Genomic DNA, 13,546 nt, shown 5'->3' on the forward strand with positions numbered 1-13,546 from the left:
TCCGACAGCTGTTAAAATTATTCCAATGACGGCTCATTGTATTGTTTACAAGCGTACAAAAGCATTTTGGTGAGCATTTAAATGTGAATAAATCGTTTGTGTCTCGTACCATCCCTCGTGACCGTGATATTGGTAACATAGCCCGACGTCAAGGAAGTGGACGGAAGAAAACAGCAACATTAGCAGAGATGGTTCGAAAAGTAAAGAAGCGACTTTATCAAAATCCTGCGTCGCAGTGGCCGAAAAATGGCTCGTGAGCTGAACATATCGCAATATTCCATTCGGCAAATATTGAAAAATTAACTCCAAAAAGTGCAAAAACTTACACCACAACAGAAAGAAAATAGACTCAAATGAGCTAAAGAGTTGCTTCGCTTGGCCGAAAGTGGTGAACTGCCGAATTTGGTTTTCTCCGATTGAGAAAACATTCGTTGTTCAGCAGCTCGTAAACAAAATTATAGTGTTTATTTGCCAAAGAGGTCAGCTGAAAATGCGCATCTTCGGTTGGCCACCAAAACTCAGGCGTCGGCCATGGTGATGGTGTGGGTCGCCATAACAGCCGATGATGGCTCTCCGCTCGTATTAAACGAACATGGCATCAGACTAAATGGCGAATATTATCGCGAAAATATTCTGGAGGGTGTATCAAAGCCTTGGACAAACATTTTGGCCATAGACCTTGAACATTCCAACAGGACTCAGCACCATCGCACTAAGCACGCGCCACCCAAGAATGTTTACAAAATGAGGTACCTCCTTCCTTCATTTCCAGCGCACAATGGCCCCCAAAATCTCCGGATACCTATCCGTTGGAATACTGTGTCTGGAGTATTTTGGAAAGCACGGTTGGCACTAAAAAATACCAAAGTGTCAATCACCTCAAACAAGCGCTTCGCCGGGAATGGGCCAAAATACGGCGGAGCAACATTCGGGCAGAGTGTGACGGTTTCATTGGCCGTTTGCAGGCCATAATTCGTGTCAAAGTTGACCAATTCGATCAAATCTAAACTTATTCGGAAATTTGATGCTATTTCCAACATATTTTGCTTTCATTCAATAAAAACAAAATTAAAAATTATGGCATTTGACTTTGTAGCAGATTTTTTATCTTACCCTGAATATACCTTCCTTCCATGGTGAAGGGCATAAAAATGTCAGATAAATCTGATTTCCTCTGTCGGTTTAGCAAAATATTTTTCTTGTTCTCCCTCACAAATTGACAATTCACGCTAACATTTTGAAACTGCTCTAGGAATTTTCTTAGTTTTAAAATGGGATTAACGATGAATATATATGTTATGTAACGGGGAACACACTGCCTTTGTCTTTTTTGGTAGATACTACTTAAATTTGGCCAAGTTTTTTGTGAGTAAATTAGTTTGAAGTCGGTGATGTCAATAATCACCAATTCTCTTGAGGCTGTCATGGCTCGAAAAACTACCTTATAATTTTTTATTTTATTTTTCGTCATCAGGTACCACCATTACACGTCCTGTTAAACGCTCTTTTCAGCCCAACTGGCTACCTTTTTAGTTCGTTTTAATTTATTTAAATATTCCTCCACACATATGCAGGTCCTTAAATAACATATTCTGCATTAAATATCACTACAAACTGTCAACAATTCGAAAATCTCTTTGAATACTAATGCGGCACACTAAATGTCATATAAATCCTAATGCAAAATCTCGGCAACATTGTCCGTGTAATGGCGATTACAATTTCATCAATTTGAAATGAACTCTTTAACAACGGAATCAAATAATGCCTATCAGCTAGTCGGTCGGTCCGCCATTCACTGCGCCCATGTTTACTCTCTCAATATTTAAATCTAATCGGCTTAACTTTTTGGCCTATGCCATTGATAGATTACATTTTCTATTTTATTTTAAATAGACGTGTTTAGGCTTAAAACGTATGCACTTTAGAAAACATCACTTTGAATAGATTGTTTAAAATATCAAATTGAGTGTTTAAATTTTACAATGAGTTCAAGCCAATAAATGTTAAATTTGCAGGCCTATGCGGGAGATAAACAAAGTATTGAAGATACTGATTGTTTTATTGATATCCTGCTATTTAACCTTCCATAAAGATTACAACATTTTAAAACAAAATCCACAAAAATAAGTTTGCAAAAAAAGTGAATGAGTGCTTAGATTATGGGAGAAATAGTTTACAGTGTCAACAACTAATTTAATAATAGCGGAAAAAACAGGCAAGTCAACTTTTAGTTCAATCCATTACGGGAAAATAAAAACATTGGAAATATTCCAGGATGCAGTCATTTGCAATGTTTTTGAAACACATGACATAATGCTTGCAAACCCAATTTTGTTGTAAAATATATTTTAAACCTCATACTAATCGTAATATTTAAATAATTTGAAATAAAAGTTCCAAGGCAAAATTCTGCGCAAGACATAATACCCTATTTAAATATTTTGTCATTGGGCTACACATTGAATTAAAACATTTATATATTTATATCTTTTCTGAAATACTGATGAATTGAAAGAGAAATATATGTAGTTTTGATTCAGTTTGCATAAATCCCCGTAAATCTTCGTTTAAATTGTTAACACTTTATTTTTGTTTTCACATATTTCCAGGATATATGGCAATGACACATTCACCTTACATCTGGATCACGGTCGGGGTTTTGGTAAAGCATTCCATGACGATTTAACAATATTGGCGCCAGTTTTACAATGTTGTATGCTACGTAAATCAACTGTTAAAAAGCTATTAGAGTAAGTATGAAATATATTTTTCATTGATTAAATACCCTTTATTTAAAATTTAAAAGAAACAAAGCCAATAACCGTTTGCGAAGAAGATGGCAGTATTACTTTCAACTTTATTTTTGGTATAAATTAATTGCGAGGGCGATTCGGAAACATCTTAGCTTATCAATGAAAGAAAATAGTTAATTTTTTCAAATATATATATTTATTTTTCCTGAAACTTCAATACACCTATTCCAACGCTTTTCCAGCAATTAATTAAAATTATTTTTTTCAAGATCTTCAAAATAGTGGTTTACAACTGTAAATGCGTCTTCATTTGAGGTAAAACGCTAGCCAGGAAAGATTTTTTTTTTAGATTTGGGAACAAGTAAATGTCACTGGGAGCTAAATTAGGTGAATAAGGTTGGTGTTCAAGCAACTCGTACTTTAATTCGTTGATTTTAGACATTGTTAAAGCACTCTTGATCCAAAAGGCTGCAATAGTACTCTTAATTTATTGTTTTACCCTTTTGCAGATAGTCAATCAATAAAATACCTTTGAAGTCCAAAAAACCCGTTGTCATAATCTTACCAGTAGATTGATTTTTTTTGCCTTCTTTTGGACACTTCCTCCAGCTTCAGTCCATTGTTTGGATTGTTCTTTTGTCTCTGGAATATAGTTGTGAATCCATGTCTCATTTACAGTTATGAAACGACGCTTAAAATCCATTTTATTTCGTTTAAACGACCCAAACAAACTTGAGAAATGTTCATTCTTATTCGGTGTTGATCGACTGTTAACAAATGTGGCACCCATCTTGCAGAAAGCTTATTCATCTGTAGTTCTTAATGCAAAATTAAATGGACTCGATCATTAGAGGTGCCCATGACATTAGCAATTTCACGCACTCTTATTCGTCGATCATTTAATACCATATCATGCACTTTGGCTACAATTTCTGTTGTTGTTGCTGTTTTTGGACGTCCACTACATGGTTCATCTTCAACGAAGTACAACCACGTTTAAATTCAGCAACCCAATTTTTTACTGATGCATACGAAGGCGCACTTTCCCCTAACACATTCATCATATCATTATGAATTTCTTGTCAGTACGCATTTCTAATTTGTCCATTGTAAAACCAGTAAAGAAAGTCTTAAAGTCGGGCGGGGCCGACTTTATGATACCCAACACCACTTTGCTAATTTAGTAGAGCTGCGCATAACAATTAAAAGTTTTTATGGGAGAATTCAATCATACACGCTATGATTATAATTATAATTCAAAGTTCAAAGGACTAAATATGCCGAAGCATTTGTATCTTTTAAATTCGGACTTGTATTGCCCATTCGGTGCACAATTAATTTGAAATCGGATAAAAATATATATGGGAGCTATATCCAAATCGGAACCGATCTCGATAAAATTTGACAAAGATATTTCTGAGCTGTATTTGATATATTTCCCAAATATTGTTGTTACGGAGTGCATATTACAGCTGTGGGTAACAAATATGACAAATCGGATGAACAGTATATATGGGAGCTATATCTATATCTGAACCAATCTTCACCAAATTTGACATACTAGCTTCTAGACTCAATTCGGTCGTAAGTGCTAAATTTCATTTAATTTGTGCAAATATTAGACTTTTGGTGCACAATAAAAGGTAAATCGGACGAAGTTATATATGGGAGCTATATCCAAATCTGAACTGATCTAGATAAAATTTAGCAAATGTATTTCTGAGCTGTATTTGATATATTTCCCCAAATATTGTTGTTACAGAGTGAATATTACGGCTGCGGAGGGCAAAAATAACAAATCGGATGAACAATATATATGGGAGCTATAGCTATATCTTAACCGATTTCGATCAAATTTGGCATACTTATTTTGAGGTCCAATCTGCAAAATTCCATACTATTCGGACTGATATTACACGTTTGGTGCAATTTCAATAGGGTTCGTCCTTGGGCCAAACAAATGATTTGTGCAAAATTTCATCTGGATAGGACAATAAATGCGAACTGTACTTTGTTTACAAAAATACATGGACAGACGGACGGACGGACGCACATGCATAAATCGACTCAGAATGTGATTCTATGCAGATCATCAAAAGGAACTATGGGTCTATCTCGTTTCCTTTTGCCTGTTACAAACAAATGCACAAAGACATAATACCCTGACCACCTTGTGGTGTAGGGTATAAAAATTGCGGATGCGTCTTTTTCAACACCTGTTTCTATATGTAGGAGTTGTCAGGTCGAAACAAATGTTAACATGTGTTCATAACAGGGATGAAAGTTTCCAAAACACTCAACTTTTTTCTGTTTATAACGCGCTTTTTGTGCTAGGCTAAGAAGTTTCCGAACTGCCCTCGTTCTGAGCACAATTTTAAACTTATTGATTTAATGATGAACTATTGTGGGGAACTTAGAAAGATAAATGGATCGATTATTCGTGTCAAAAGAAAATGGATGAGATTCTATGAGATATTCTTATTGATTCTAAATGCGATTTTCAAATGTTTGATTTATATTCAAATATCAGTATTCATTTTCTTTGGACATACATAAAAATGTCTTTTTCTATTTTTTTTATACCCTACATACTCTAAAGAGTAGACCGATCAACATAATCACTCTACATGCCGAAATTATAGGCAATTTCTACTTTATTCTACACCACACTGTGTTACTGGATGTTATGTCTTTGTGCATTTGTTTTTAACATGATTCATTTGTGCGTCGATTTATGGATGTCCGTCCGTATGTCTGTCCATGTATTTTTATCAACAAAATGCAGATCAAATGAATAGTCCGATTTAAGTAAAATTTTACACAGGTTATTTGTTTGACACATGGAGGAACCATATTGATATTGGTGATAATCGGTTCAGATTTGGATATTTCTTCCATATATAGTGTCGTCCGATTTGATGAGTATTATTAGTCCAAAGCAAATTCATTTTAGAATACATGGCCATATTTAGTCCATTCACATCACATTCGCAATACGCACTCCAAGCAATAATACTTGGTACCAGATACATCATACAATTCAGTTTCGGTTAATGTTATTTGGTGCGAGAGGAACAAAGTCGATTCAAAGTTGGAGGTACCTCCCTACCGCTATGATTTCAAATTATAATTGCTTTACGGCCATAATACGTATTCAAAAAAGATTAATAGTTGGCATTGATTCCCAATATAAATATTTATTGGTTTCGGATAGATTAAGTAGGTATGCTTGGTGGTGTAGGGTGTCATATAGTCGGCCCCGCCTGACTTTTGACCTTTATTTACTTTTTTTAATTTGACATAAATCGTAAAAACAATATACTGAGTTTATGAAGTACTTAAGTACTTCAAGCAATGCTTATTATTGCACATACATTTATCACTGATATTTGGTGACCTTTTCGCACAGTCCCACTATCGTTCAAATTTTTAAAATTATCTTACCTTAAACAAAGCAAAAATGAACAATATCGGCCCTCTATCTTGTACCTACCACACAATGAGGAAATTTTCATATCTTTTGTATTAAGTTTCATCATTTATCTTTAACATTCACGCTTCCCAGTAGTTATTCCAAAAAAGAGGACAATAATTCAAAAAATCATAATTAAATTAAAAGTTTATATGATCTATACTATAATACGAAATTGTACAATAATTCCACATTTTCGTCTCTTCCCTTTCTAGATTCCACAATGGCCCCCGGCCCCTATCCGAAGTGATGCGTGAATCAATGCTTGTGGATCCTGTCAGTCCTGTACTATGGGAACCTCATTTGGCTGCTCTAGATCGACGTGTTGGCATTATTCTGCAAGGTGTACGCGATTGTGTCAAGAAAAATCCACCAGAAGAGATGGAGGGTTCCGAGGACAATGTATCATCATAGCGATGAAAAAATAAACTTCTAGGCAATTCATATAAAACCAAATTGTAGACGTTAAGGCAATCTAACATAGTTAACGCCAAGAAAGAAATAGGAAAAAAAAAACAAAACATTAAGAAAATCACGAAAAAATACTACAACAATAAAGTTCCCTCAAGAAAAATTAGATTATTAATTTAGATTATTAGATGAAATAGGTTTTTTTTCGTTTGTTTTTGTTAAACAATAAATTGATGTAGACATAAATTTTGTTAAACACATCCACACACATCATAATTCCCATATAGAAAAAATTATCCTTGAAATTTAGTAAAAAGCCCATAATAAAGGAATTTTTCTAAAAAGTTCCTTAAAAAAAAGAGGCAAGCTCTCTATTACAAAAAGAAAAAAAAAAAACAAACAATTAGTAGCAAATGGAAAATACATAAGAAATTTAAGCTCTCAAAGACCCTTGTTGCAATTAGTTTTAAAACGAATTAAAAATTAATCAATAGAAATTAGTTTTTATGTAATACACAAAAAATACCAATAACAAAAACCACACGTAAAAGCTTTAAAAGTGATACATGTTTTAAGTCGAAGGCAAAGAAAATATCAAGTGTTTTTAACAAAGAATTTTTGTTTTATTTAATTTTTTAACTATAAACAAAACAATGTCTTCTTTGTCCCTCTCATAAATGAAAGAACGCGTGACTTTAGTACCTTTTTTGTGAAGAAATAAAATGTGAAAACATGTTTTATGATAAAAGATAAGTTTTGATCTTGTAAGTGAAAAAACTTGGCAGCTATATTATTTTTGGGATATTGTGTTTTTTTTTTAAGTTTTATAGTTGAGGAGAGGAGGAGAACACTCAGTGTTTAGAGCTTTAGATGAAAAATGTAAAACAAACAATTTCGTAAAGATATAGTTTTTAAACCAAATGAGAAAAAAAACACAAAAAAGACTACATTCTTTAATTTTTAAAATATTTACAGACAACTAATGTAAGCACTATATTTCATTAAAATTTATGAATACATAATATATATTAATATAATGTTAAAAAATTATTATATATATATTTTTTTTTGGAAAAACTGTGCTTTGTTACTTGGAAAGTATATTATGCCCGGAACAAGTAGGTAAATGCTTTGGAAATGTTGAAGTTGATCACTTAGAATATTGAGTTTTTTTTGGAGATAAGGAATGAGTGAAACATTTTCCCTTGAATGTAGTACCGAAGAAACTTGTCAGTAATATATTATATTTTCAAAGTGCTTAACATTCTTGAAGATGAACTATAGGCCGCTTACTTTACACTCATCAATCCTCGAACACTGTAGAAATATAAAAGGTAAATTTCCAATTTCCGCCGGTGAATTTGGGATATAAGCCAACAAAAACTTGAGAGATTTCTGAACCAACAGATGTAAGGCCTTGAAACACTCTTTATGTTCTCAGCAGTGTTAAAGTGTGTGGTGTGTTTGAATATGGTTGCGAGTTCAATAAGAGCTTATAAAAAAACTTTCATTTCTACATTTTTAACTGACTAGTAATAACCACTCGGGTTGCCTGAACTTGTAAAAAAATGGGTTGGTGGATTCTTTTGTAGTTAGTTACGACTGCCACAACTTGCTTAGGAAACTCATTGGTAATGGAAATTGTTGCTGGGAAGTACAGTAGAATTGCGCCTACGTCGCACAATGATTCAGATGTAGATTATTATAAATTAACAAGACAAGGAACTGGGAAGGAACCAGAAGCAGTGCTCTGCCCACGATAGGTCCACGTTATCGTATAGTCCCGATATAACGAACACCCCATATTCGGTATTTTGATGATTTCAGCCAAATGTTTCAATGGAATTGTCCACACAAGGGATTCTTTCCGAGTTCTTTACCGCCTAGAAGAGAATTGTCTACATAGATCCATGTTTTAGTATAGCGCCCATACAATGGTACCCCCAGATATTCGGTATTTTCATGATTTTTGCGTCATTATTCATGGGAATTGTTTTAAATTTCGTATGTAAAGTTCGGAACCGTTACTACAGCCTATATACCACGTCTTCGTATAGCCCCTTCATTTGAGCGGTTTTTTTTTGACGGAATTTCTTTGAAATTTTTTAAGTTTCTTCCAAATGGTGGAGGGTATAAAATGTTCGGCCCGGCTTCTGTTGGTAAAAAATATTGATATGTGTGAAATTTTAAGACAATCGAACGGTTATTTTACATTTTATAGAAGGTATGATTCTTCACAACTTAATCCCATTGTGGGAGAGACGCTACAAGTAGTAGGCCGATATAGTCCATTTTCGCATCTGACCTATGATGCGAAAATAAGTTGAACTAATATGGTTTACCTTTTCTAATTCTATGAGGTAAAATATTTTCCTTGAAAATGTTGAGTTTTTGTGGAGAAAGTTCCAGATGGAATGGACCGATAATGCCCGTAATTTGAAATAAATAATCATAATCCCTTCTAGAGTTATTGTGCATACCAGCCGGACAAATGGACGGACAGACACCATCAGATCGACTCCGAATGTCCTTATACGAATCTCTTCCAAATAGACCTATGGTCTAAAGCCGTTATATCGATGAGGTTCGTTTTGGTATGTCAAGTAATATATACCCTCTGTAGTCAAATGGCTGAAGGTATAAAAAGGGCACAGTTAATAGAATATCAGACAGAAGAATATTTTACAAAACATAGGAAGATGTTTTTCTTAAGGAGCACGCTACAAAGTTTTTGGATATTATATTTTTATATGTTTATAGTTTTGACATCGATGTATGAAATAACACGGCTTATAGCAATCAAAAGAGCGCTTATCCGTAGTTTAAAATCGCATCATCATTTCCTAACCTCAATATCTGGAATATGTAATTTGAGGCACTAAAAAATTCCATAGGTTAAAGTTTCAAAATAAATCGAGCACAGTTTTTCCTCTTTCTCATTATCTTATCTTTAATTTATAGGTTGAATTTCACATCATTTATGATTTGTAGTAAATTTACATAAATAGCTTAGTTTCGTACCAAAGAAATATCAATTAATTTTTGAAATTTCATGATTTTCACAATTCCTAACTCAATACAATTTCATTTTGGGCATAACTTATCCATGCCTTATGTCTTTGGTCAAATCATTTAACACGAACAACATAAATAAAAGTTATTATTTATTTTTAATTACAAACATAAATACTATATTTTATAATTGAAACACAAAGAACATACATTCACACAAGTCCATAAAACAAGAAGAAGAAGCTGAAAAAAAAACAAAATACATTTGTAAAGAAGAAAAAGCCCGAATAATATCCTTTCTAACAAAAGTACCTTCTTATGTGTATGTTTGATGTAAATAATATATAATTATACATGAAATATTAATATTTTAAATTTAGCGAAAAACAGAAAAGTAAAGCAAACATATTTTACATATTTTCACATTTCACATCTTTATATTCAAAAAATTAATTTCTATCACATATTATTTTATGTATAATAATATTTCTTATTTTTGTAATTAACTATTTAAAGACATTGAATTGTTGTAGTTTAAATTGACAATGAAACATAATAATTAAATATTTACATTTATAAAATGTCAATGTTATTTAATTGTAATTGTAAAATTACTTTTTACTATACATAAACAAAATATATACATATATTCATATATACAGAAATATATATGAAGGACTATAATATCTGATACAATCATATATTATAATAAAATATATAACTATTATGTACTAGACAATTTAAATAATTAGCACTGTTGCAAAAAATATTAAAGAAATCTATATAAAAAACACCATCAACGAAAAACAAAATCCAAAAAAAAACTAAATAAAATATAATATTTGACTGTTAAACAAAACTCTACTTTTTGTTTTATTTCGAAGAGCATATAAAGTTATAAGAGAAGATTTCATCGAGTAACGACACAATATGTTAATTTAAAAATTGCAATTGTAAAATCAACATTCTCAAACAACTATTTCAATTCACCAATTTGAATTTTGAGCTTCTCTTTTGGAATTAAGAATACGAAAAAATGTAAAAAATAAAAAGAAAGGAAATAAATAAATAAAAATTAAAATACACATGCTCAGCACATTAAACTGAAGTTCCCTAATAGCAGACATTGAACAGTGGGTTCAAACTATAAAAGACGATTCAGAAAAAGAAATCACCAGAGCAAAAATAGCTAATAGAATATCGAACTATAAAAGAAATATATATAATAGCGACAAAGAAAAATATATATTAGCAATGTTTGAAGACACAAAAAAGTTAATAAAAGAGATTGGAGATAAAATCATAGTTACATCATCGGACAAAGGAAACAAAACTGTTATTCTTTATAAAGAGGAATATATACAAAAACCTAATGCATTGCTAGAGGACAAATCAACCTATAAGTTAATTCGAGAAGATCCAACAACAAAACTCCAACGATTAAACAATAACATAGTAGCTGAACTTCACAAGAAAGACATCATAACCAAGTGGGAAAAATCCAAACTGACAAGTATTGCTGCAGCAGCTCCAGACCTTTACGGATTACCAAAGATACACAAAGAGAACATTCCTTTAAGACCTATTGCCTCATCTATCAATGTACCCTGCTACAACTTAGCACAATACATTGGTAAGATATTGAAAACATTAATTTCCCCTACGTACAACGTAAAAAACAGCATAAACTTAAAAGAAAGGACAAAGGACATATACTTAGATAAGGATGAAATTATTGTATCTTTTGACGTAATATCTTTATTCACAAACATCCCCACACACCTCGCAATAAAAAATATCATGGACAAATATCCAAAGCAAATGTTTCTGAAGATACTAAACTTTGTTCTAAAGGACAACAATTACTTTAAATGCAACAACAACTTTTACCATCAGACGTATGGTATGCCAATGGGAAACCCCCTCTCACCCACGATAGCGGATATTATACTTGACACACTACTTGACGATGTTATTAATGAACTCAACGAAAAAGATATAAAAATTAAAATGATAACAAAATACGTGGACGACATCTTTGCGGTTATCAACAAAAATGACGAAAATATTATTCTAAATCTACTTAACAATTATCACCAAAAAATAAAATTTACAATTGAAAAGGAAGAAAATGGAAAACTACCATATTTAGACATGTTAATTATACGAGACAAAAACAAAATTTTAACTGAATGGTATACAAAAGACATATCATCAGGACGAATAATAAATTTCCACTCCACACAACCACTAAACATGAAAATCAACACAACAAAAATCCTACTTAACAAAATAATGTACTTAACAGATGAACAATTTATAAACAGAAACATTAAAAAGTATGCAGAAATATTGATGAAAAATAGTTATCCACCTCATCTTATTAAGAAAATAATCATTGACTGCCAAAAACAAAGAAAACAAAAATATAGAAAAAACTAACAAATCCAATGAACAAACTTTTGTGAGTGTACCGTACCTGCTAAATTTAACAGAAACAAAAAACCTCAAACAAATAATTAAAAGTACAACAACAATAATAGCACACAAATCCAATCAAACAATGCAAGAGATTTTCAATCGCACAAAAACAAAAGAAGACAAACAAAAACAACACAACGTTGTATATGAAATTACATGCAAAGGCAATGAGAAAGAGAAATGCGGGAAAGTTTATGTGGGCACAACAAAAAGAATGCTTGGTGTAAGAATAGGAGAACATCAAAATGATATCAATAAAGGATTAGCAAAAACAGCACTGTCACAACACACAACGGAGAGTGGCCACACAGCTCATCTAACAAATGTCAAAATTTTAGATAGGCAAAATAAGGAGAACAAAAGATATACATTGGAAAGCCTACGAATACAGCAAAGGATTGCCAGATCAATAAATACCAAAGAAGACAAAGATAATACTAAACTACAGTATTCTATTGCGATTATTTAGAAACGGTTCTGTGATTTAGCTTAAGTTTAACTGTGATTCTTATTTTATTGATTATTTATTTTTACTTTATATTAATTAAATGTTGTGGAGTCCCGTTTTATTAATATTAATAAGAAATAAATAATGCATAATTATTGATGTAAGTTAAATTTAAAGTGCAATATGTCACAAAACAAAATTCTAATAATGAAATATGTTTCTCATTTATAAACAGAATTCAATAAAAAACGCTCTTGAAAAAGTTGGAAACAAGCCAACAAAACGTTGAGCAAACTATGAAATAAATTCGTTTATTTTCATTTGATTAACTTGACCATAAAAGCCCAATAAACCCATATTGAAGTTCAGCAAGTTGAATTTAGAGTTTTCGAAAAATCTTTGAAATTTAGCAAGCTGAAAACGAATTATATGACATTTTAAAAAAAATTAAATAAGTGTAATTTTGACTTAATAAGAATAAGAATGAATAAGACAAAATTTGAAAATCTAAATTTTCTACTTTTAATTTCCACATGCTCGGCACTCCTTTGCAATTCAGCTAGCCGAATATGGAAAAATTAAAGTCTACATGCTCAGTAAATTCTCTTGCAAATTCAGCAAGTTAAATTTTGAGTTTTCGAACATTTTTTGGAACTCAACTAGATGAATATGAAACAATTTTAAAATGCTAATATCAAAATCCACATGTTCAGTACATTCCATTGCAATTCAACACATCGAATTTTGAGTTTTCGATTTTTTTTAGATTAAGTTTACTGAATACGAAATTTTTAGTTTTCGAAAATTTTTTGGAATTTAGCTAGCATGTTCATTACATTCTATTTCAATTCAGAGTTTTCGATGTTAGTACATTCTATTGCAATTCATCAAGTTGAATTTTGAGTTTTCGGAATTTTTTGGAATTCACAAAGCTGAGTTTTCGAAATTTTTTTGGAACTCAGATAG

General features: G+C 31.8%; 1 protein-coding gene across 1 annotated transcript in view; it reads left to right on the forward strand.

Moving 5' to 3' along the window:
* LOC101899300 (uncharacterized) overlaps nucleotides 1-10,510 on the forward strand; it is a 506,597-nt gene extending 496,087 nt beyond the window's left edge. Inside the window, exons 14-15 of the mRNA XM_059131456.1 lie at nucleotides 2,613-2,753; nucleotides 6,444-10,510. Of these exons, the coding sequence (XP_058987439.1) occupies nucleotides 2,613-2,753; nucleotides 6,444-6,642 (340 nt within the window). The 3' untranslated portion in view covers nucleotides 6,643-10,510. The remainder of the gene's footprint in view (nucleotides 1-2,612; nucleotides 2,754-6,443) is intronic.
* The last annotated feature ends 3,036 nt before the right edge of the window (nucleotides 10,511-13,546 follow it).

Source organism: Musca domestica, unplaced genomic scaffold, assembly GCF_030504385.1.
Source record: "Musca domestica strain aabys unplaced genomic scaffold, Musca_domestica.polishedcontigs.V.1.1 89, whole genome shotgun sequence".
Taxonomy (NCBI): Eukaryota; Metazoa; Arthropoda; class Insecta; order Diptera; family Muscidae; genus Musca; species Musca domestica.